This window comes from Moschus berezovskii, chromosome 13, assembly GCF_049115385.1.
Source record: "Moschus berezovskii isolate FMDL1 chromosome 13, NW_MosBer_1.0, whole genome shotgun sequence".
NCBI lineage: Eukaryota > Metazoa > Chordata > Mammalia > Artiodactyla > Moschidae > Moschus > Moschus berezovskii.
In genome coordinates, this window is record NC_142472.1 from 52,269,295 (window position 1) to 52,293,528 (window position 24,234).

Genomic DNA, 24,234 nt, shown 5'->3' on the forward strand with positions numbered 1-24,234 from the left:
ATTCTGACCACAGTGCAATGAAAATGAGAGAGTCATTTCCTAGGTAGGTTGATAAGAAGGCCAGGGTCCCTGAGAATGAGAAAGTTTATAGACTTAAAAGCATATCTTAGAAAAGAAGATAGCCTGAAAATTAATAGGCTAAGCATTCACCCAAGGCATAATGAAAGTTGGAGGAAATAATGAACAGGTAAGCTGCCTGTGGAGGGAGTCACCCTGGCCGCTGTGTGTCTGGAGGGCAGAAGGGCACCCGGCACCTGCTGGTCTGTGGAGGTGTGAAGCAGAGAAAGGTCTAGGGCAGCTCATCGCTGCTGATGGTCTTACTCGAAAGGTATGGTTAAGCTATTTATGAACCCAAAGACCGTCCCAGTGGCCCCCACAGGCTTGTTCTGGCACTGCTTCCCACACGGTTTTCTAAAGTCGAGTCACAGTTGAGATAAGTCGGTAGGTGCCACGCACCCCCACTCGTGGACAGCAAGTTCTGTGGGTGGATTTTGCAGGTGGCCTCCACTCTCCATCCCCCCACCTCGTCCCTCCTGGTGTGATGCTGTGACGTGTCACATCTGTGGTCCGTCCATGGGCACAGGCTTCTTCAGGCGGGAAGGCCACAGGCACCCTCAGGCTGTGTGGCCCGGTGGGTCGTGTGAGTACCCAGCGCTCTGTCTGAACACGCACCTGGGTGCCTGCATCCTCTCTGAAGACCCGGGTGCAGCGGATGGGCACAGGCCAGGAGTCCCGCATCAGCAATGACCAGCCCAGCAGCCGACACGTGGCCGGCCTGCCTGCCCCACAGTCACATCAGTGTCCCGATACCACCTGCCCTGTGACCTCCTGGGCAGCGGGCCGCAGGCAGGATGACCATGTGATAAAGTTCTTCATCAACTGAAAACGAATGTCAGGCACTGCTGTTCATACTTATCTCAACCGCTGCGAGGAAATCAGCCTGAAGCCTGGGTATCTGTGCAATTTCTGCCTGTACAGATTGTGCCTGAATGTCTCAGAGACATTTTCTGAACTTGCTTACATCACCCAAGTATTAATATTTCTCCAGAATTGGAAACATGCTTTTAAGTTTGGCTATGTCATGATTAAACATTTTGTAAATTTTAAATTACTTTTAAATTAACATATTGCCTATATTTTTAAAATTTTGAAATAGAAGGAAAATAAAAGGCCAAAATCTCAACATTAAAGACAATCACAATAACATTTTATTCATTATTCTTCAGTTCTTTCTCTGGATTATTTTTTTTTTCCTATTTACATTTTCATAAGTAGTTTAAATTGGATTTTTGGAAGCTGGTGGTAAGCCCTAAGTACAGGAGAGAATTTTTCCCAGAGAAACTGCTGTGTTATGGGTTTTTCCCATCACAACGAAAAGTATTCATAATAAAATAATTTGCTATTATGCTCTATCCAGCTGTTGTAGAGAAGAGAGGCAATGACCCCTAGCATTCTCAGGAGCTCCTTAGGGTTTCCTCTGCTTTGACTCTTGATCTAAATTTCTTATTCTTCTAGTGATTTTTAAAGAAAAAGTACAAAGCTGGAAAGTCTCCTGAGCCTGTGTGTATCTGAGAATGCTATTCTGCATCTTAGCCTTTGCCTCAAACTTTTCACTGTCCTTCAACTTTTCATGGTGATGAACCATTGATTTCTGGGAACACCGTGAGTTTTGTTTCTTTACATGTAAGCCCATTGTTTCTTGCTGGATGGTTTTTAGCACCTAGTCCCTAGTATTCTGAAGAATATCACTGGGAGGTCCTCCAGCAAAGGTGGGTGCTATCATCACATTCAGGAAACGTGTTGTGGACGGGGCCTGCCGCTGAGACGGTGAAACAGTTCACTTGTATTTCCCAAATGTATGGAACAGAGGACCCTTCCAAGTTTGTGGAACACTAACAACTCCTGGGAAATGTCCCATTGGAGGTCAGTTGGCTTATAATCTCAATTATATTTAAGTTCTCAAAAGAAAAGGCAGATTTTGCCTCGTTGGGGTCTCTCTCCAGTCTTGTTTGTTTTGATCTGGAATGCAGGATTCGCGTCTCTGCTTGCATTTATTTAGCTTTAAATAACTGTGACAAAACATACACAACAAAAATTTTACTGTTTAAGCCATTTCTGACTGCATAGTTCAGTGGCATTAAGCACATTACATTGTTGGGTGACCAGAAAGGATTCCCTCTTAAATTACACATTTTTTTTTTTAAATCTTAGAAGAGTTTCCTTAAATTCACTGAAGGGTATGTCTTCGGCAGAGCTCCCGCGATGTGCTGATCACTGTCCTGAGCTCTGGGGACACAGGAGGACACGAGAACTCGGGCTTGGTGATTGCTTATGTCCCAGCCGTCCTGGCTCCTCCTGGAACCCTGGCTGCTCCCTGGCTCCCGGCTCTCACAGTGTGTCTGCACTTAACCCACACTCAGAGCACTCTTAATCTCTCCTTGGCAGTTCTGCTCGTCTGCTCTGATAATGTTTTAAATCACTGCTCCGTAATCAGTTTCTCCACTTTTTTCTTACTTCTTTTTTTAGCCTCTCTTATTTTTAAATTTCTGCTTGTTTTTTCTTGATGGCTTTCAGCTTGATAAATACCGTGTTTTCTCAAGTCTCACTAAGAATAGCTGAGATGTTTTCTGTAATGTGCCTTAGTTCCTTTAAAAACAATGTCCAGCACTGCTATATTTAAAATTAGTAACCAACAGGGACCTCTGCTCAATGTCATATGGCAGCCTGGATGGCAGGGGAGTCTGGGGGAGAACAGATACATGTGTAAGTATGGCTGGGTCCCTTCGCTGACCACCTGAAACTACCACAACATTGTTGGTTGGCTAGACCTCAACACAAAATAAAAAGTTTAAAAACAAAATAATGTTCCAAGGTGGGATCTTCCGGCATCTTTCAGGTGACTTTCCCTTCCTTTCTCTGAGGCTCCCTGTGATTTCCTATGCCACTCACTCACCCTCAACTGAAAAGGGAGGAGAAAGGCCCAGGGGCTCAGTGCCAGGTACACCTGGAGCTGCCAAAGCTCCTCTTCAAACTTACCTGTATGGACAGCAGGTTGGTGTCAGTGTCTCCAGGTCTGTTTCCCAGACGAGAGTCAGCGTTTGTGTCTAGCAAGTATATCCCTTCCCCAGCTCAGGGACCATGGGCAGGGAGCGGGGTATACCCAGCTCTGCCCGTGGCCTGCATCACCCCTCGGCTCCCACGGGATGGGGGGCAGGGCATAGCTGCAGGCCTGCCCTCCTTCCTGCCCAAGGATACTCTGGGCGTTGGGGTTTCCCCATGTTCACAGACTGAGAAATTCCACAGGGGACGAGCCAGGAGAGGATGAAGGCAGAAGGGCCACAGGTGGTTTGCAGGGTGCTGCTCCCGGGCTGGGGTGCAGTGTGCTAGCCGTGTGACATCTCAGGAGCCCCCTGCCCCAGCATCCAGGTGGAACCGCACGGTGGGAGGGGATCACTGATGTTTCTCCATGTGGCTCATCTGTTTCTAGCCTGGAGAAGGTTGGACACGTGTCCTAGTTTTGGGGATTTTTAACCTTGCCTTTTTGCTTCATCACTGGTCTTTCAGTGAGAAGCTGGAAGAGGCTGCTAGCAGGTGTCATTTTAAACTAAAGCCTGTAATTAAATCCCTGACTTTGAAGGCAGGAAGAACTTATTAAATACTGTCCTACAGTCCCTTCAGCCGGAAGCCCGGCTCCACATCCCTGGGTCTCTGCTTCTAGACTTGGCCCAGCTGTCAGACCAGTTTCTTGGGTTAGGTCTCCAGAAGCCGTCAGCAAACCTACCTCTGCGCACTGTAGCTGCCATGCTCCTCCCTTTGCTTGCAACTTTGCGGAATGTGCCTCACTGACTGTTAACTGTTACCACAGCCAGTGTATTTTGACAGATGCCTATCCTTTAAAAAAACCTCATGGTTTTCTTAAATCGGTTGTTTCTTACTGTTGGCCGACTCTGAAATCCCCAGCGTCCACGGGGCAGTTGGATTTCTTTCATTATGTTCATTACCCTTGTAGCATGTACCTCCACTCGCTTGCTCTCTTAGCTTCTCGTCTTGGACTTTATTATAATTTCTTTGCTTTAAAACGAGTGTGACACCACAGCGAGTCAACGTTCCTCTCACCATGTGCTCTGTAAGAGGTGTGGTGTGTGTGGTGGGCGTGCGAGCCAGCGCTGAAGTGGCACGGTCAGTACACACAGAAAGTTTCTAGGAAGTGCAAGAGACAGTGCCGTCCTGCCTACGCTGGTGATGTGGTACGGCCAAGCTGCCTTTTCAGAGAGCCTATCTCTTCAGTGTGAAGTGATTTTTAAAAATAATAACCTGCTTTTTTCTGACTAGCTTAAATTAGGTAGACTTGAAAATGGTTCTGGATGCAATTAGATTACACTGTTTGGACAATAAACTCACCTTGACCTAAAAAAAAAAGTCCTTCCGGTAATTAATACATGGCGATATGGTATGCAGTGATGTTTAGGACAGAGACAGCATCTGCATCCTGGTTCCGGACTCTTCGGAGGCTGAACTTGACACCCGACTCCTTTGCTGCACTGCAGTTCCGTGTATTCGTTGTCAGGTCAGAGGTGGCCTGTGTGGTCCATCCCTGACCTCGCAGGAGGAGCCAGGGCAGCCACTCACACGCACTGTGGAGACCACACATGGTTTCCCCACCTCCATAACTGACTGCTCCGCTTTCAGCCATCCATACAGTCGTCTTAAGAGGTCATGCAGAATCTGCCAAACACGCTAAAAGCCAGCATAATTTAAAAAATTTATTTATTCCAAGATCCATGGGTTTGAGGCTTTTCACAAATTATCATAGAAGTGAAGACGGAACTCACAAACAAGTGCTCATAGCTGTAGCGCTTACAACAGCATCAGCATCGCCATGACCCTGATCTAAAGGACTCAGGTGACCCCCTCACGTAGAATCCATGAGGAAGGTCTCGAAGTCTAGGTCCAGGTCGGAAACGAGGGTGTTTACGAAGTCGTCAACAGAAGGACGCTTCTGAAGCATACCTGCCAACAGACAGACAGACGGTCAGCCAGCTCACGCAGGGACAGCACAGAGCGACAGAGACGGACAGCACGTCCACACGGGCGGGGACGCTCGGCTTCGGGAGCCGCAAGCTGGGAACGAGGACGTTTCAGAGTGTCCAGGCAGTGCGTGGGCTCTGAGCGGTTTCTTGTTTTATTGCCTTTTTTATACTATCTCACCAACACTTAGCTTAGAGATTTAGACCCAAATATGTTTTGGAGATAATACTATACCCTTGGAGCCCACTAACAGACCTAACAGAAGCAGAAGATATTAAGAAGAGGTGGCAAGAATACACAGAAGAACTGTACAAAAAAGATCTTCAAGACCAAGATAGTCACGATAACGTGATCACTGACCTAGAGCCAGACATCTTGGAATGTGAAGTCAAGTGGGCCTTAGAAAGCATCACTACAAACAAAGCTAGTGGAGGTGATGGAATTCCAGTTGAGCTATTTCAAATCTTGAAAGATGATGCTGTGAAAGTGCGGCACTCAATATGCCAGCAAATCTGGAAAACTCAGCAGTGGCCACAGGACTGGAAAAGGTCAGTCTTCATTCCAATCCCAAAGAAAGGCAATGCCAAAGAATGCTCAAACTACCGCACAATTGCACTCATCTCACACGCTAGTAAAGTCATGCTCAAAATTCTCCAAGCCAGGCTTCAGCAATATGTGAACCGTGAACTTCCAGATGTTCAAGCAGGTTTTAGAAAAGGCAGAGGAACCAGAGATCAAATTGCCAACATCCGCTGGATCATGGAGAAAGCAAGAGAGTTCCAGAAAAACATCTATTTCTGCTTCATTGACTATGCCAAAGCCTTTGACTGTGTGGATCACAATAAACTGTGGAACATTCTGAAAGAGATGGGAATCCCAGACCACCTGACCTGCCTCTTGAGAAACCTGTATGCAGGTCAGGAAGCAACAGTTAGAACTGGACATGGAACAACAGACTGGTTCCAAATAGGAAAAGGAGTATGTCAAGGCTGTATATTGTCACCTTGCTTATTTAACTTCTATGCAGAGTACATCATGAGGAACGCTGGGCTGGAAGAAGCACAAGCTGGAATCAAGATTGCTGGGAGAAATATCAATAATCTCAGATATGCAGATGACACCACCCTTATGGCAGAAAGTGAAGAGGAACTCAAAAGCCTCTTGTTGAAAGTGAAAGAGGAGAGTGAAAAGGTTGGCTTGAAGCTCAACATTCAGAAAACGAAGATCATGGCATCTGGTCCCATCACTTCATGGGAAATAGATAGAAAAACAGTGGAAACAGTGTCAGACTTTATTTTTGGGGGCTCCAAAATCACTGCAGATGCTGATTGCAGCCATGAAATTAAAAGACACTTACTCCTCGGAAGGAAAGTTATGACCAACCTTGATAATATATTGAAAAGCAGAGACATTACTTTGCCAACAAAGGTCCGTCTAGTCAAGGCTATGGTTTTTCCCGTGGTCATGTATGGATGTGAGAGTTGGACTGTGAAGAAAGCTGATCGCCGAAGAATTGATGCTTTTGAACTGTGGTGTTGGAGAAGACTCTTGAGAGTCCCTTGTACCGCCAGGAGATCCAACCAATCCATTCTAAGGGAGATCAATCCTGGGTGTTCACTGGAAGGACTGATGCTAAAGCTGAAGCTGCAATACTTTGGCTACCTCATGCGACGAGTTGACTCACTGGAAAAGACTCTGATGCTGGGAAAGGCTGGGGGCGGGAGGAGAAGGGGATGACTGACAGAGAGATGTCTGGATGGCATCACCGACTCTGTGGACATGAGTTTGAGTGAACTCCGGGATTTGGTGATGGACAGGGAGGCCTGGCGTGCTGTGATTCATGGGGTCGCAGAGAGTGGGACACGACTGAGCAACTGAACTGAACTGAACTGGAGCGCACTTGACCAGGAGTGCAAGGAACCATGCATCAGGTTTGGGGGCCGGGGGTGCTCCCACCCAGGCCACCATCTGCAGTGGAACGCAGAGAGCTTCGGGCAGGCCTAGGGCTGGACCCACAGACATGGTCGTCCCCGCTGGGGAACACGGCCACAGGGACTGGCCAAGGCCTGGCTTGTACAGTGGACACAAAGCAGCAGTGCCAACAAGCCCTTGTCAGCCCCTCACTGGACCCCCTGTGCTTAGGAACAATGAGGATGCTGTCATATCCTCACCACAGCCCCAAAGGTTTCCATCCTCATTCAAAGCCAGGTCCTCACAGCTCCATCACAGGGACCATCTGAGGAATAGGGACTGGCTATTGGAGGAGAATTCCGTTGCTGTGTCTTTAATTACAAAACTAAACTTCAAAGCAATTTCCTTTTTACAGTAAAATAGTTCCTAGGACGAGAAAGGCCCCCCAGTCCTCCCATGTCTCTAGCGATGGGATGTGATGGCTCTAATGATGGCCAGGCAGTGCCTGCCACTCTGCATCCTGGAGACGCAGGCTTTCACGCAAGCAGAGCAGTAAACCCCGTCGGTGCATTTCCTATGGGCCAGGGTTCTTAATGTAGAGAACAGCTGTGGGGCAAACACTGAAACATGACTTTCGGTCAGATGTGTTCTCCTGTTTCACCATTCCCTGCCTTGTAACATTTGAAACATCCTATAATTACAAACTGCACGCTCGCTTGTAATTAAATGGTTAGAACTGTCAGAAGGTGGGGCCGACCTGTGCAGTGAAGTGCAGCCGCTGGTCCCTTGAAATGTTCTTGTCACCTCCGCCAGCTGTCCACGAACACAGGACCCACCACCTCAGGGCCACACCCTCTCCAGGGCCACCTGCAGCCACTTCTGCGTCTCAGAGGACGGCCGCCGTGGGGCAAGTGGAGACACGCACACATGCTTGGGGGAGTTTTAAATAAAACCTGGCCCAAGAGGAGTGGCTGGACCGTGGTGCGTGTGATGCAACTGTTGAAGACGAAGGTTCAGAGAGGACGGACTAACTCACCAGAGCGGGAATTCTCCTGCCACACGGCTGTAGTGTCCTCGCTTTAATTAGATCTAAGTGTTTGCAAGTGTCAACGTGAACTAACAACTTCTACACAGGGAATTAATAACAAAATGTTTTCAGGCAGTTCCACAAATAAGAAAAACTGAATTTAGCATTTACACATGTAGATGGTAAAGATTCCAGCAACACATGGATTTTTTTTATAAAGCTGGTGAAGATGTTCTCTGTGTCAAATCTGAAGTATTAAAAGGGAGGTGATGAGATGAACAGTTTCGTAGGTGCCCCCAGAACCCGCTGGAAGGCCAAGTCCAGAGTGGGTGGAGTTGACACACATTCTCTGGAGGGCAGGCGTGGGGAGCGCGGGAGGCTGAGACTGTAAAACAAAACCGAGGGTAACCTTCCCCCTCAGAGGGACATGTGGGTGGTGGTATAAGACAGACCAGCTGCAGGGAACCCTCAGGGAAGCAAAGTCCCACCTGCCCGCCCTCCGCAGGCCCACAGGGAACAGCCAGTAAAGCAGTTACGATGACGATTTAATTTATTTTCCTCCTCCTTTTCCCTGAGAGGCGAATGGGCTGATAAAACCTAGGGCAAGCCCGAACGTTTCTGTCTCGACTGCTCTGCTAAACCAGTGTGTTCATGACCTTAGAGGACCGGGTGGCTGTTCCAGGCCTGACGGCAGTGAACTAGGGTCTCCAGGGGTTCCGGGGCGGGCTCTGGGGGCCCCACCCGAGCTGGGTGCTGGCCTGTGTGCAGTGCCGTAGCCTGCTGCTCAGGGGCTGCCAGTTGTGGGTTATGTGTGTGCCCGCAGGGCACGCCATCCCGGCCGCCACACTGGGGCGTCTGGGAGGCAGCTGGGCCCCAGGTATGGGGCCTCCTGCCTTCCTAACCCAGCTTGGTGTCAGCTCTGTGCCCCCCGGGGACCCACTCCTGGTCACGATGACAGGAGGCCTGTGGACACCAGGGCAGTTAGCCTGGTACGGGCACCCGAGCGGCTCGTCTGCTCCGACATGGAGCCCGGAAGCTGCTTTCTCAGCTGGCTTTTGCTTCTCCCCTTGACTCTGAGGCCGCCTCCATACTGTTCCCCCAAATTCCTTTCTGCTCAGTCAGCCTGAGTTGGTGGTTTCTTTCAAGAAGATTCCCACCTGATAAAGACATTAGTTCACAAGTTATTAAAGAGAATTTAATGATACCCGGGGGACACTGATATTTTTGTTTGAGGACCAACTTTCTAGACCGAGGGTTTGGAGTAAAAACAAGTGCTTTCTGCTCTTTCTTTTCTCATTTAAATAAGCATGTCTTTCCACAGATATCGGAAACAGGTGATATACAGGCAAGCTTTACTATCAGATCTCTTCGCTAAGGTCACTGGCGGGCAGTGAGAGCTGTCTTGGCCCGAGACAGGGGAGAGTCCGTCTCTGCCCCCAGCCCCACCTGCTGTGGTGGGGGGTGTGCTGGGGGCAGGGCAAGAAGAGGGAGATGCTCTCTCCAGAGCACGTGGTTTCTCCTGAAATTGCTTCTTTCCTGGTGGAACTGGAAGGACCTGCCCTTCTGTCTATGGGCCTCGTGGTGTGGCAGGCGTTCATGGGCTGCATGTGCGCTGTGGAGCCTTGGAGAGGGGCGGGTGTGGCCCCCACACCCGTGAAGCCAGGCCCTCAACACCTGAGGCAGCTGGGGTGGGTCACCCCCCAGTTCTTTCTAAATCAGAGATAAAAGCCAAGCATACTCCTACATTTCAGGCACAGTGCCGGTACTTGGTTCAAATGAAGGTACGTCAGCCAGGTTTCTATGACAGTTAAGGCCTACAGGCATCATCTGTTTAGGGACCATAGCCCAGCTCTGAACACCCCAGGGGAGCTGCCATGAGGGCCAGCGCCAGGCACATTGGGTTTTCAGGCTGAAGGGAACATTCCCTGGCTCAGACCAGCATCTTACAACCTCAAATTTCCGGCTGTTCTCTCTACTGACTGTCCCAAAGTCTCCCTCTGAAGGGTTAGGGAGGAGGAATACAGCAGAAAGACAAATCCCTCCTTTTCTGAACAAGACCGAAGGTGCCTCTAAAGAAGGCGCTGCTGGTTAGAGCCAGGGCTTGGTAAGTAACCCTGGTCAACCACCTGGTTCAGGGCCTTCAGCCCAGACTGGACTTCCGAGACTCACTCCTGCAAGCAGCAGCCGGAGCGGAGGCCAACTGAGGTGTGTGTCTGAGGACCAGAACACCAGCAGGGTGTCATCTGCACAGCCTGACTGCTGTAAGAACTAAATAACGTGCGTTGAACAGGTGGGAAAGGCCCTGTAACTGGTAACAAGAACCATCAGAGTGAAAGTTCAAGGGCTGAAGGATGAGGTTGCTTATTTTCTGCACAAGCTGAATTTCAAAATGCTATCTGTGATCAAGTATTTAGGGTTTTATCATCAGACACAATCCCGAGCTGATTATCCAGCTAATGAATCATGGCTTGCTGTGCATTCTCTGTCTTTTCCATCTGCTTTTGATGATGTAACTTTATCTACAGACGTGGTAACTAAAATCAACCCATTTTCTACCTGTTAGCAGCTGTGATACAAGGTTTACCAAAGGGAACATAGGCACAGGGGAGGAGTCCTGGGGATGAACAGAGGCGATGGCCACACGGGGCTGAGGGGCCCTGAACTGCACACTCACAGAGGTAAGAAGGGACATTCTGTGTCATACGCACTTCACCACAACTTAGACAAGAAGGGGCCAGAAGCACTGAGACAGCCTGCGACTGGCCCACACACTCAGCTGCTGGGGCTCCGGCAACACGGGACGCCCCGGACTGTGGTCATCCACACGAACCGCCCCTGGGCCTGAACACCCATCCCAACAGTTCACAGGATGCGCTGGACCATGGGTCATCCACGCAGACCATGGACCGCCCTCGGGTCTAAACACCCAATCCAATAGTTCATGGGACGCGCCAAACAGCAGGTCATCCATGAGGACTGTGGACTGCCCTCGGGTCTGAACACCCATCCCAACAGTTCGTGACCACTTTTCATACTGAGATAACTTTATGTGCCAAACTCAGCCAGATCAATGTGAACTGTAGCCCGAGCTGGCCTGGCCGTGTGAAGCGAGCTTTCTGAGGTCAGAGCTCACCCGAGGACCAGCTCTCCTGGGGCTCAGACACCTGGCTCCTCTCTCTCTCTCGTTCCGAAGTTTCCTGGGTTCCACACCGGGCTGCCCACGCTTTTCTCTCAAGGTGGTTCCACTACCTACTGTCAGTCCCGGGAAAATGAGGACATCAGCCAGAAGGGAAACTCCGTTCCTCCTTTGAACTGAAAACCTCCCCAGCCCCTTGGCCGGGCAGTACCTGTGCTGTTCGGAGGTGGGCTCTGCCCCGGGCCCTGCCTGTGGGTGGCCGGGCCCGGCACATCCGGCCAGGTGGGAGTGGACGTGGGAAGTGGAGCTGCGGACGTGCCCTGTTCCTCATTAGTTTATCCCAGTTTCATCATCGGATTTAACAATTCCGTTTACTGAGTACCTTTCTGGGTTACAAAACGTTTTGCCTTTTGAAGCTCCACATCTTCCTTAAACAAACACACCCTGAGAAACCCTCTGAGAAACCAGCGCTTTTACGAAAGGGAGGCCGCAGCCTGGAGCACCCAGGCGCTCCTTCCGAGGAACTGGGGTTCTGTTCACACGGCTGTGACTCTGGTTGCCATTCACCTGTTACTGACGCTGTGGTTGCCCTGAGCCGCTGCATCCTACGTCTGCTTCCCCGACGCGCATCCCTCCCTCATTTCTGTTCTCTGCGCGAGAAGAGGAGGTTCTGCCGGCCAGTGTGGTCAGGACCGCAGCCTGCCTGTGAGCGGGAGGTCTCACTCTGCCGTGAAACCACTGACGTGTGCAAGACGGAGACACCATCATCTGCGTCCCCGGGACGTCCTGCCCGGGGCACCGAGTGCCACCTGAGCATCAGAGTATGAGGCGACTCAGCCGCCGAGCGTGGTGACAGGGCGGCCAGCAGGTGTGGCCCCGACACGCACACAACTGTGCCAACGCGAGCATGGCCTGGTCTCCCGGAGAAGTCAGAGGCACTAGCAGTCCACACAACACGGGGGTGGGGAGCGCCCGAGCTCGGACTCTTCCAGTCTTGTCTCCACGGGGTGACCTTGGGCAGGAGGGTACCCGAGCACCCTGGGACCACAGACATGAGGGGACACACGCAGCGCGCTCAGCACGGGCGGCCCCCGGCCTCAGGGTCGGTGTGGCTCTCACTGTGCTTCTCTTGCCAGCACCTTTCCCCCTCCTGTCCATTCAACTCCAGATACAAAAGCAGCAGAAGTCAGTCTTAATGGCTAATATCCAATGTAAAGTACTTAGGAAAATCGGGGCACAAGGCTACTGCAACATTTTAATAAAATGCTCATCCTGAAGGGAAAGCAAAGTGCAGGAAGAGACAAAAATGTAAGGCTGAAATTATACAGTTAATTTGAGGGCGTGATTTAAGATTTCAAGAATTTTCTAAATTAAAGCTCCGCTTTGTTTAAACTGATTGAAGGGAGGATGTGAGTGGAGTTCAGCTGTTGTCCCGACCCTGCCGCTAAACACAGTGCCGAAAGGAGAGGGGCTTACTTGACGTACCCTAACTTACGTGATGGGGTCGAGTATTTGAGACATGCAGACTCGGAGATTAAGGGAGGGTTGTCCTGTCTTACAGACTTTAATGTAAAGATGAACTATTAAATGAGAAAATCAGGTTTAGGTACAGTCATCGTTGATCTAGTTTCATTATTAGTGATGTTACGTAGAGTCGCAAGGAGAGGGTTTCTTTAGAGACGGCCGGAAAGACTCAGTCACTAGGAGACACCTTGCAAATGACCCTTCAGGAGCTAACCTGGTTAAACCCAGAGAAATGTCCCTTCTCTGTGCTCTCTGGACATCTCAAGAGCCGGTTAGCAAATGTGTTTCCATCCCTCCACTGGAACCTGCTCATAGGCTCTGCAGTGAGAGCAGAGCAGGGCTCCACCCTAGGACACCTGAGGCTCGCGGCCCTCGGCCCTGCAGGTCGCTAAGGGCTCTGCGTGCTGCGGGGCAAGGGGAAGGGCCTCGGCCTTACTTCTGTGAAGGGGGTCACACCTCCCAGAGCAAACGCCGCCTGTTGAGGGGCCACTGTCACCCCGTCACCGTCCCCAGACCTGTCCTGACAGCGACTCCTTGTGCTGTGCTGTCATGTTGCGACTGTGACCAAGCAGGTCACCTGGAGCCGTGGGGGCAGGAGCCCGGGCTGCCCGGGGGAGGGGAGGGGCTGGACCCATGACCGCAGGGAGCGCGCAGTGGATACGGCCACTAGCGGGGCCTGAACACGTGTGGTGTGCGGTGCGAAGTGCGGGCAACACCGTACAAGTTAAATTCTGCTTACAAGTTACCTTCCCCAGAGGCTTTTCTTCGTTGCTAGCAAAACGTATGTTGGTTGAATTTATTCGCTGGAACACCGACAACGTCAAGAGCAGGAAAATGCAAGGACCATGAAGGCTCCGGGGCCACATTTACAGAGGAAAAGACCTGCCCCTTCCTGGGAAAGTGACTCCTCCTACCCGGGCGAAGCTGTCACCCACACCCCAGGTCTAGGAAACACCCATCCGCTTCTGGCCTGTGTCTGCGGTTATCTGACTGCTCTGTCAACAATTCCTGGGATCCCACAATCCCTTTGTTTAGAAAAATGAAAAGTTGCACTCTTTCCGGGAAGGCACCTTCTCTTCTTGGTTTATCCTGTGTTGGAAACACTGACCTTGTTCTTCACTTTTAGCTCTTTGCATCTCTGTTCGCTGAAGGTTTGACCTGTGCTGTTTATAAGCAGAGAATGGGATGAGCTCTTGGAACGGGGGGCTGTACAGAATGGTGCTGCCTCCAGGACAGATGATGGACTGGACACACCCGGGGATGGCGGGGTGGGGGACGCGGCTGCACACTCGGGTCTGATATCCGCTAATGGGAGGCGGAGCCTCCTCGGCCCTCGACAGGCCATCTGTCCTACAGGCTCAGGTCTCTCTGACTCTGTTGCCCGTGTCTGCTGTGCTGACCACGTGATGCCCGTCGTTTTCTCCCCCAGATCCCTCTGTGCTGCTATCACGCCGTCTGCTACGCATTCCTTCCAGTGTTTTGTAATTTCAGTTACTCAATTTCTTCATTTCTGATTGGGTCTTTATCACGTTTTCTAGTTCCTTACTTACACTGTGCTCGTGTATTCTTTTCTTTCAGTTAACATTTTTATTACCAACGCTTTCATTTCTTTATCTGATACATTTTAAATCTGTTGTTTATTTTTCAGGGTTTTTTCTTGCTTTTTAACTGAGAGCACGTCCTCTGCCTCTGAATTCAGGTGAAACAGGACCTGTTGAAGGGCTGTTGTCACGAGGGTGCGTTCCTGTGCAGACCATGCGAGTCTGATGCCTTTGTGGGGTGAGCTGGCTCTGACCTGGACATGCATTGTGCGCTTGCTCAGGGTGAGCTGGAAGCTGTTGCTGTGGAGGGGCTGGAGGCAGGCGTGAAGTAAGGCTTCCTTTCTGCTTGGTGGCTGTCACCGCCCTACTGGGGGGTGGGGTCTGACCCCAGGATCCTGGAGGAGGAGCCCTGAGATCAGGCCTGGGCCCTCTCTGCTCCGGGGTGCTTCCCCTTCTCTCTGCACAGGACCTGCCGCCGAGGCCAGGGCTGGAGCTGAGGTGCCTGCAGGTGCTGCCCTCAGCTGACACGGCCTCGGGTGCAGGCCCCTCTGCTCCTCACAGCCTGTCCCTGCCCTGTTGTGGGGCTGTGCCATGTGGCCTCCTTGTGTCCTGGATGGCGGGGCCCGCTCCCCAAGGAGTGGTCTCTGTCTCCCCGGGTTCCCTTCCAGGGTGCAGACCTGAGCTCTGTGCTCACTTCCTCAGCTGTGCCCGTACACGATCCCGCTGCCAGTTCCTGGTTTCCAGTGAGAATCGTTACATGCGTGCATGGATTTCTGATGCGTTCTTAAGGAAGGTGAGTCCCACACCCTCCTCTACTTCACCATTTTGTTGGACCCTCCATAATCACGTTTTTAATGGCCTGAGAAACATCTGACCTTCTAGGTAAACTTGTAAGTGCGTTCGCATAACAGAGCCTGCAGACAGACCCTCTGCGGGGCTGGAACGGTGGTGCCCAGCCGCCACCTCCTCTGAGAGTCGAGACTCTGCTCGGGGCCCTGACTGTGACCACCTGGGAACGAGGGCCCGGGAGGGACGTCCATCACCTCACGTCGCCCCAGGAGTCGGGATCAACACGACTCGCTAGTGCTGACCGTGAACACCAGGTAGGCAGTGCTTCTCCCTTCCTTCCAGAGCACAGGATGGAAAGAGGGGTCACCGTGTGGCCCACACTCGGGGGACACAGTGCCCAGGGCCTCAAGGGGCACCCCTGCAGCACGCACCCGAGTTCTCTGCACGAGGGGTCCGTTCGTTTGTTTGTTCAGTCACTCCCATCAGGGTGCACTCCTGCTGTATACTCCGTGCTCCTGCTGTATACTCTGTGTGTGTTCTGTCCCAATGCTGCCCTATTTACTTTTTTGCTCAAATTGTTGACATTTTGGCCACTGTGTGTTATCGGGAGCTGGGCTCCCAACACACACACACACCAGGCCACGCGTGTTCCTGAGCACATGGTCCTCTCCCAGGCGGGGACCCCTGGCCAGCCCTGCCCCGGGGAGGCCCTGGCCCTGGCCCTCCAGCAGGGAGGGTGTCAGACCTTCTCCCCTAGAGGAAGGTGTCGGACCAAGCTCGAGTGTTCCCGGACCAAGGAGGCTTCTATGGGAAAGCGAAGTTCTCTTTACACACATGGACAAGGGTAGCCCTGTGGAATATACAAACCACAAATTCTGACTTGCTTCTTGAATAAAAATAATATGCAACAAGTTAGAAGAGATGATATAGGATAATTAGGGTAAAAACGAATGTGTTTTGAAAACCACAGAGCTCGGCAGAAATGTAAGGTATTATGATTTTAATCAGCTTACGGAGAGGCCCTGTGGGCTTCTAGACTTCGGTTCTGTGAGTCAGTCTGGCAACACAGAAAAACTGAAGGGAGTTTCTCTGAGAACTGACTCATTTATCTACATTTCTTTTCATCTTATCTGATGTTTCGTGCTTTTTAAAACTCTGTCAAGTTAGAACATTCTCTGTCTATGGGCACACTGCTTTTGGCCAGAAGTCATAAAGCTAAGAGTTTCTTTTCTGCAAAGGGGAACAGGAATAAAGCTGTTTAACTTTTAAAAATAACTGCTTGAAAGACTAAACTCTTGGGCTTTGCCCTTTCCTTTCCCCACAGAACTCTCTGTGCAGAGGCTGCAGGGGGCACCAGGACCCACAACCAGCTGTGGAAACGTGACACCCAGCAGGCAGGGCACATACGTGGCTGCGGTCAGCCTCGTCCAGGGGCCAGCATGCCAGAGCGTGCCCACACATGAGGGGAACGGATCCGCCACGGATTCAAGGAGCTCACGGGGACACACAGGACAGAGAGGTTCACTGCTGGTCAGGGGTGTCAGGCAGGCCTCGCCAATGGGAATAGTTAGGATGGGGCATTAAACACACACAGACTTTGGGGAATCACTCAGGCCACTGACATCCTCACAAGCCTAAGACCCACCCAGACTTAAGTCAGATGTTACAGATGGGCTGAGGAAGACGTGTGAGGGGCGTGAGCCTCGGGGTCCATGGGAACGAGGGGCAGGAGCGAGGTCACAGGGTTCAGAGAGCACAGGGCTGGAGGCACGAAAAGGGAAGGCTTTTCAACATGCTGGGTTTTTCTAGTCATTTAAAGATAAAATCTGAACCTAGGAACGAAATGCCAAAGAATGCTCAAACTACGGCACAATTGCACTCATCTCACACACTAGTAAAGTCATGCTCAAAATTCTCCAAGCCAGGCTTCAGCAGTATGTGAACTGTGAACTTCCAGATGCTCAAGCAGGTTTTAGAAAAGGCAGAGGAACCAGAGATCAAATTGCCAACATCCGCTGGATCATGGAGAAAGCAAGAGAGTTCCAGAAAAACATCTATTTCTGCTTCATTGACTATGCCAAAGCCTTTGACTGTGTGGATCACAATAAACTGTGGAAAATTCTGAAAGAGATGGGAATACCAGACCACCTGACCTGCCTCTTGAGAAACCTGTATGCAGGTCAGGAAGCAACTGTTAGAACTGGACATGGAACAACAGACTGGTTCCTAATAGGAAAAGGAGTACATCGAGGTTGTATATTGTCACCTTGCTTATTTAACTTCTATGCAGAGTACATCATGAGGAATGCTGGGCTGGAAGAAGCACAAGCTGGAATCAAGATTTCCGGGAGAAATATCAATAACCTCAGATATGCAGATGACACCACCCTTATGGCAGAAAGTGAAGAGGAACTCAAAAGCCTCTTGATGAAAGTGAAAGAGGAGAGTGAAAAGGTTGGCTTGAAGCTCAACATTCAGAAAACGAAGATCATGGCATCTGGTTCCATCACTTCATGGGAAATAGATGGGAAAACAGTGGAAACAGTGTCAGACTTTAGTTTTTTGGGCTCCAAAATCACTGCAGATGCTGACTGCAGCCATGAAATGAAAAGACGCTTACTCCTTGGAAGGAAAGTTATGACCAACCTAGATAGCATATTAAAAAGCAGAGACAGTACTATGCCAACAAAGGTCTGTCTAGTCAAGGCTATGGTTTTTCCCATGGTCATGTATGGATGTGAGAGTTGGACTGTGAAGAAAGCTGATCGCCAAAGAATTGATGCTTTTGAACTGTGGTGTTGGAGAAGACTCTTGAGAGTCCCTTGGACTGCAAGGAGATCCAACCAGTCCATTCTAAAGGAGATCAATCCTGGGTGTTCATTGGAAGGACTGATGCTAAAGCTGAAACTCCAATACTTTGGCCACCTCATGCGATAAGTTGACTCACTGGAAAAGAGTCTGATGCTGGGAGCGATTGGGGGTAGGAGGAGACGGGGACGACAGAGAATGAGATGGCTGGATGGCATCACCGACTCGATGGACATAAGTTTGAGTGAACTCTGGGAGCTGGTGATGGACAGGGAGGCCTGGCGTGCTGTGATTCATGGGGTCGCAAAGAGTCAGACACCACTGAGTGAGTGAACTGAACTGAACTGACTGAAAGATAAAATCTGAACCTAGGAACAAAAGAAGGGCCACTTACTCAAGACCTTTGGATAACATGGAAGAAGGATAAAGTGGTCTGCAAGGGAGGACGGACCATCCTCTGAGGAATCCACCTCTCTGCTCAGAGTGTGAGGCAGCGCTGTTCCGACCCCACCAGCCTCCTCAGGGGCACCGGGTATCACCTCACTTGCAAGCTTATCTTCTTCCTAGAGAACCATTCCGTTCCTGAAGAGCTTGTGAGTCACCACAGTACATCTAAATTTTCTAGTATGTTTTTTAAAATGACAAAATGAACACAGCATATATCATCATGGTTTTATTTTAAGCAAAAAGCAAGTTCTCTTATTCCCAAGAAATGTGATGCTTAAACCAGAGAACACTGCGGGGTATGGAATGTGCAAAGACAGCAACTGACCCCAGAATTCTTGGATTTGGTCAGGTGTTGCCATCTTGTGTTTAGTGGAGGATTAAGTAATTAAATAATCTGCTTAAAACATCCTTATATGCGCTATGGATGTGTTTAAAACAAGGACATAATTTCGACTTGAAGATTAGAAACAAGTGTTTTTTTTTTTTCCTGCATATAGCATCATTTTATTACAGCTGTACCAATGTTTTAGACTGTAATTTAAAGGGAGAAACTGAGTATAAGTAAAAGGTGTAATTCATGTCATGGCAATAGTATTCAGAGAGCTTCCTGGGACTCAAAGTGCTAATGGGTGCCTTAGCGTCAAATATTTGATAGCATCAACAAAGCATCTGATAACTACGATACTCTGTCATGGGCTTCACAGACAACCAACCCTTTTTCTTTTTCACTGGAGGATAACTGCTTTACAATGCTGTGTTAGTTTCTGCTGTTACAACAGTGTCAATCAGCTGTAAGTATACATACATCCCCTCCCTCTTAAGGCTCCCTCCGACCCTCCCACCCCACCCCCGAGGTCATCACACAGCACTGAGCTGAGCTCCCCGTGTTACACAGCAGCTTCCCCACTAGCTAGCTACCTCACACAGGGCGTGTGTGTGTCACTGTTACCCTCTCAGTTCGTCCCCCTTGCCTCCCCCCACTGTGTTCACAAGTCCATTCTCTAAGTCTGCGTGTTCATTTCCTGCCCTGTAAATAAACTGCACTTTGTCTCCCTTAGGGAAACCGACTCTCCTGAGTAACAGTAAAGCACCAGAGCTGCTATCTGCAGATCCAATTCTCTTTACTGTGTAAGGACCACCCCCCGCCTTTGAGGAAGAAAAGGGCTTTTTAACTACGATTTTGTTTTCTTCAGTAGCATTTAGAGTTTTGAGAGGGATTCTTTGGATTTACCGAGGCTCCCGGTTAGAGTTAGGAGAGAAGCCCGTGTGTGTGGACATCCCTGCAGACCCTGCCCACTGAGTGAGCGACCTTAAAGCTCACCTGTGCCGTGTTAGTCACTCAGATCCCAAGCATGACACAGGAAGTCCTGACTGACGAGCGGCTTGGGGCTCCTCTCAAATGCTCACTCTTAGGTAAGTCAGGAGGTTAATCAGTTGTTATTTGGTCACAGAGGTACACAACTTGAGTAAGGGCTCTGTTTCTTTACCTCCCACTAGTTAAGAGAACCCTTTACGTGTCCCTAGTAAGTGGTTAGAATAGACGAAGCACCTACGTTTTCATAGAAGAGTAAGACCAGCTAGATTGAGCTGTCCCTCTAACTCTGACTTGTGTATCACTGCCCAAGGCTGTGAGCCACAGTCCAGGATAGTCCTGCATTGGGGCTCAGGCTGGCCACATGCACACAGAATCAGGGAAGCCCCCGATGGTCTTGTCCTACAAATCCCACCCTGTGGGGTGATAGCAGGCGTCACACCCTCTGTTCATCTGCCAGGTAACTAAGCATGTGGAGAGGTGGGTCTTGGGGGATGGTATCAGGAAGATGTTAGTGCCCGTGAGCAGAGCCAGCTGCGATCCAGATGCTCTATCTTCTCTAGTCTGAACCACAGGCCTGCTTTTCTCTTGTGAGTACAAGTTTTAGCGTGGAAAAATACTAAGGTTCCTGACACAAAAATGTTTCATATGAAGAACAGACTTGTTGGAGAGATGACACAACAATCTTAGAAGCAGAGGAAAAAAATACACCGAAAGAGGAAACTCTGAAAAGGATCTGGTATTCTCTGGCTGGAGCCGTACGTGGGCTCATGTTTATACACACGGGCGTGCAGACGTGGGGTCGGGAGGGGCACACTGAGTGCCACCGCTGGGAGCTCTCGCCCAGGACCCCCGTCACAGCAGGCTGCCCGTCTCCACGGCACCATGGCCCGCCAGCCAAGTGCGTTCACGTTTACCTGAGTCCACACGGAATGTGCAGTCAGCTGTCCTGGGCTCTGAAGGCACAGGTTTGAGCCTGGCTCCGCTGCGCCCTGCCACATGCAGGCTGGCCCTGAGCTGACCCCACCAGCGGGAGGGCAGAAGGAGAAGCCTCTGCAGGGGGCTGCTTGGGAGAGTCAGCCATCAGTGCCTCATCACAAGGGTAACCCGAGGTGATCCTGAAGGGAGGCCAGGGCTCACCCCGAAGCATGGCAGGGCTGGGCTGGCTGACCCACATTACATGCTTGCCGCAGCGTCGGGCAGACCGAGCCTGGATGTGCACACCCTCCTAGGAGGGCTGTGCACTCAGGGTTGCCTCCAGCGCCAGGCAAGCAGCTCTCGGCCATGGGGCCGGGATGGACATGGCCCTTCCCGTGAGGACAGCCGTGCCGACCCAGGCAGCAGCTCTTGGCCATGGGGCTGGGATGAACCAGCTGGGATGGATTCGGCCCTTCCCACGAGGACAGCCGTGCAGACCCACGCAGCAGCTCTCAGCCACAGGGCTGGGATGGATGTGGCCCTTCCCACAAGGACAGCAATGCAGACCCAGGCAGCAGACACCAGCTCACCCCTCATTAGCAGGACCACGGGGTTCAGTCTGAAGACAGCGCCACCCTATTCGGGGGATCCTCCTGCCGCGCCGTCAGAGGACCCGCCACGGTGATGCCCACAGCCCGAGACACCAGCACCACCCACCTCTCCTTGAAATACCGTGACAGTCTCTCCCATTCACAACTAGACTTTCGTCCAAACACACAGGAAAACAAGCACTGTGCTATGTCACAGAGCAGACTTAAGTAGGTTCTAATTTTTAAACAAGTAAAAAAAAACCCACCCTGATGTCATGGAATTTCTAACAGTGTATATAGCTGGGCTTTCATGAGAGTTAAGAAATGAGTTCTTCAGGCTACCCACTGTAACCTATCAAAAGCTAAGGCAAATTTTCTGAGAATTTGTAACAAGTTTCCGATTAGAGTGTTAGTAATAGTGAAATGGTTGGTTTGAAGCTCGACATTCAGAAAACAAAGATCATGGCATCTGGTCCTATCACTTCATGGGAAATAGATGGGAAAACAGTGGAAACACTGTCAGACTTTATATTTTTGGGCTCCAAAATCACTGCAGATGCGGACTGCAGCCATGAAATTAAAAGACGCTTACTCCTTGGAAGGAAAGTTATGACCAACCTAGATAGCATATTAAAAAGCAGAGACAGTACTATGCCAACAAAGGTCCGTCTAGTCAAGGCTATGGTTTTTCCAGTGGTCATGTATGGATGTGAGAGTTGGACTGTGAAGAAAGCTGATCACCGAAGAACTGATGCTTTTGAACTGTGGTGCTGGAGAAGACTCGAGAGTCCCTTGGACTGCAAGGAGATCCAACCAGTCCATTCTAAAGGAGATCAATCCTGGGTGTTCATTGGAAGGATTGATGCTAAAGCTGAAACTCCAATACTTTGGCCACCTCATGCAACGAGTTGACTCACTGGAAAAGACTCTGATGCTGGGAAGGATTGGGGGTGGGAGGAGAAGGGGACGACAGAGAATGAGATGACTGGATGGCATCACCGACTCGATGGACATGAGTTTGAGTGAACTCCAGGAGTTGGTGAGGACAGGGAGGCCTGGCGTGCTGTGATTCATGGGGTGGTCGCAAAGAGTCGGACACGACTGAGCGACTGAACTGAACTAAATATTTTGAGAGCTAAAGCCTGAAATTTTTTCCTCATCTAAGTCAGTCAGTCACTGACTTGTCATCTGGGACACAGTGAGACACCCTCATAGCCACGTGCAAGGCTGAAGCAACCTCTCTTTAAAAGAAAAAACAAAATATGAACAGCTTTCCTCACAGATGATGCAAAACAAACACACACACAGCTCAGAACCTTAGAGCATGTCTCACTTCGGCTCACCTTGCACCATAAGCATGGGCTCCCTGCCCCCACCGTGGGCCAGCATCTCCCGGCGATAGCGCTCCCCGGCTGCCCTGTGGAGACAGGGTTGTTAGCACACCTTCAGACACCCTCCACACCCCCGAGCCCCCAGATGAAGCCACACAGATGTCACAGTCACAGAAGCTGCCCTCCATCATATTCTGGTTTCTAAACATCCGATTCCTATCCTCACCTTCCTCTACAGAGACCAGCAGTGATACCTTCACTCTAAGAAGACAACTCTAGTTTTCACTTTGTTGATAGCAAGCATGCACTTTGTACAAAGGATTGTGTGTTACATATTTCCTCCTCCATCACCTTTAGGATTACTTCAGTGAAGAGGACAGATTTGAAATCATTTATGCCATTCTCTCAGCAAAGAATTGGAGATGGCACCCAGCAAACAGAAAAATAACAGTGACGCAAGAGTGAAGGCATAAAGACGTTCAGGAGAGGCCTTGGCTATGGTCAGAGACCGTGGGGTGTGGGGACAGCAAAATAGGCAGACTGGAAGCGTTTTTACAGACAGAAATTCTCCAAATTAGTGACACCTGAAAACAAGTTATTTAGTGCTGAAAGTGAAAGTGAAGTTGGTCAGTTGTGTTCGACTCTGCAACCCCATGGACTATAGCCTACCAGGCTCCTCCGTCCATGGAATTTTCCAGGCAAGAGTACTGGAGTGGGTGCCATATCCTTCTCCAGGGGATCTTTCCGACCCAGGGATCGAACCCGGGTCTCCTTCATTGCAGGCAGACGCTTTTACCATCTGAACACCAGGGAAGCCTACTTTTTAAAACAGAAAATGCAACTCCTTTAATACAAAATAACTAAAGTTAAGTAAATAATGTTTTCATTCCACTATTTCTGGAGGCTCTTTATGTGGGCGATTTTGTGACTGTGGTCTCTAACCTGGAATGTTGCTAGCATTTCAGCATCAAAAACACGCTGACATCAGATGCTAATTCTGGCTCCATCCTGAAGGGAGCGCTGGGGTGGCGTGTGCCCCAGATAGGACCATGGGCGGAGGCCGGGGACAGGCAGTGAGAGGCTTGCCTGCCCGCGGCTGCCCCGGCCAGCCTCAGCTCTGCTGCCTGGCTTCCAGCCTGGAGACTTTTCAGAACTGGGACCAAAAAGGATCTTTTGATAGAGCTTAGACATTTTCTAGTCCAATGAATATTTTTACTAGCTTACTTTTACATGTCCATAAAAATATAGCAACTGCATGTCTAGGCGAGAATGCGTACATAAACAAGGTACAAATGCTGCAGAACACATGTACTTAAGGATATGTGGTTTTCTAGTAAAGTGTGACTCCTTTAAACAAGAGAGTATTTTGCCTATTTTATATAAATCTTCAGTAAAGAACTATAATCCCCAGAGTTGATTCATGGTTTTCAATTTAGGCTTTAGAGCCTTTGAAAGTAATAAAATCTAAACAGCAGCCCAAACGTCCATGGAGGTGCAGAGGGTGGGAGATGAAACAGCATGTGGGCACCGGGCTATGAAACACTTAAGAGACTCTATCACATCAGATTCAGCTGAGAATGACTACTAACTGCCGAGAAAACACAAGCCTTTGCCAAATGACATGAAGAGCTGAGGAGGGTGGGGTTGGGGGGAGTGAAGGACCAGGGGTTAGCAGACCTCATCTTGGTCTGGTTTGTTTACTATGATGCCTTGAACAAATCGCTGGCCTCCTCTGAGCCTCTGTCTCCCCTCTGAGAACACTCTGTGCCCCGGATGTGGGACTGACATGTGCCTGCTGGGGGCGTCTGAGGCCCCCGCCTTAGCCCCACCATCTGTGTGACAAGGGGAAAGGACGCACTGAGCAACTGCAAG

General features: G+C 50.2%; 1 protein-coding gene and 1 long non-coding RNA gene across 3 annotated transcripts in view; one reads left to right on the plus strand and one right to left on the minus strand.

Moving 5' to 3' along the window:
* Nucleotides 1–4,750: 4,750 nt before the first annotated feature.
* Nucleotides 4,751–24,234, minus strand: part of MIPEP (mitochondrial intermediate peptidase) — an 85,576-nt gene continuing 66,092 nt past the window's right edge. For both annotated transcript variants that reach the window (XM_055426378.2, XM_055426380.2), the window contains exons 18-19: nucleotides 22,375–22,448; nucleotides 4,751–5,010 (exon numbers count right to left, since the gene is read on the minus strand). In XM_055426378.2, the coding sequence (XP_055282353.2) occupies nucleotides 4,913–5,010; nucleotides 22,375–22,448 (172 nt within the window). In that variant the 3' untranslated portion in view covers nucleotides 4,751–4,912. The remainder of the gene's footprint in view (nucleotides 5,011–22,374; nucleotides 22,449–24,234) is intronic.
* Nucleotides 14,823–16,416, plus strand: LOC148775837 (uncharacterized). Its single transcript, XR_016038866.1, has 3 exons — nucleotides 14,823–14,960; nucleotides 15,050–15,270; nucleotides 16,281–16,416. It is a non-coding gene; the product is annotated as an uncharacterized LOC148775837 (long non-coding RNA).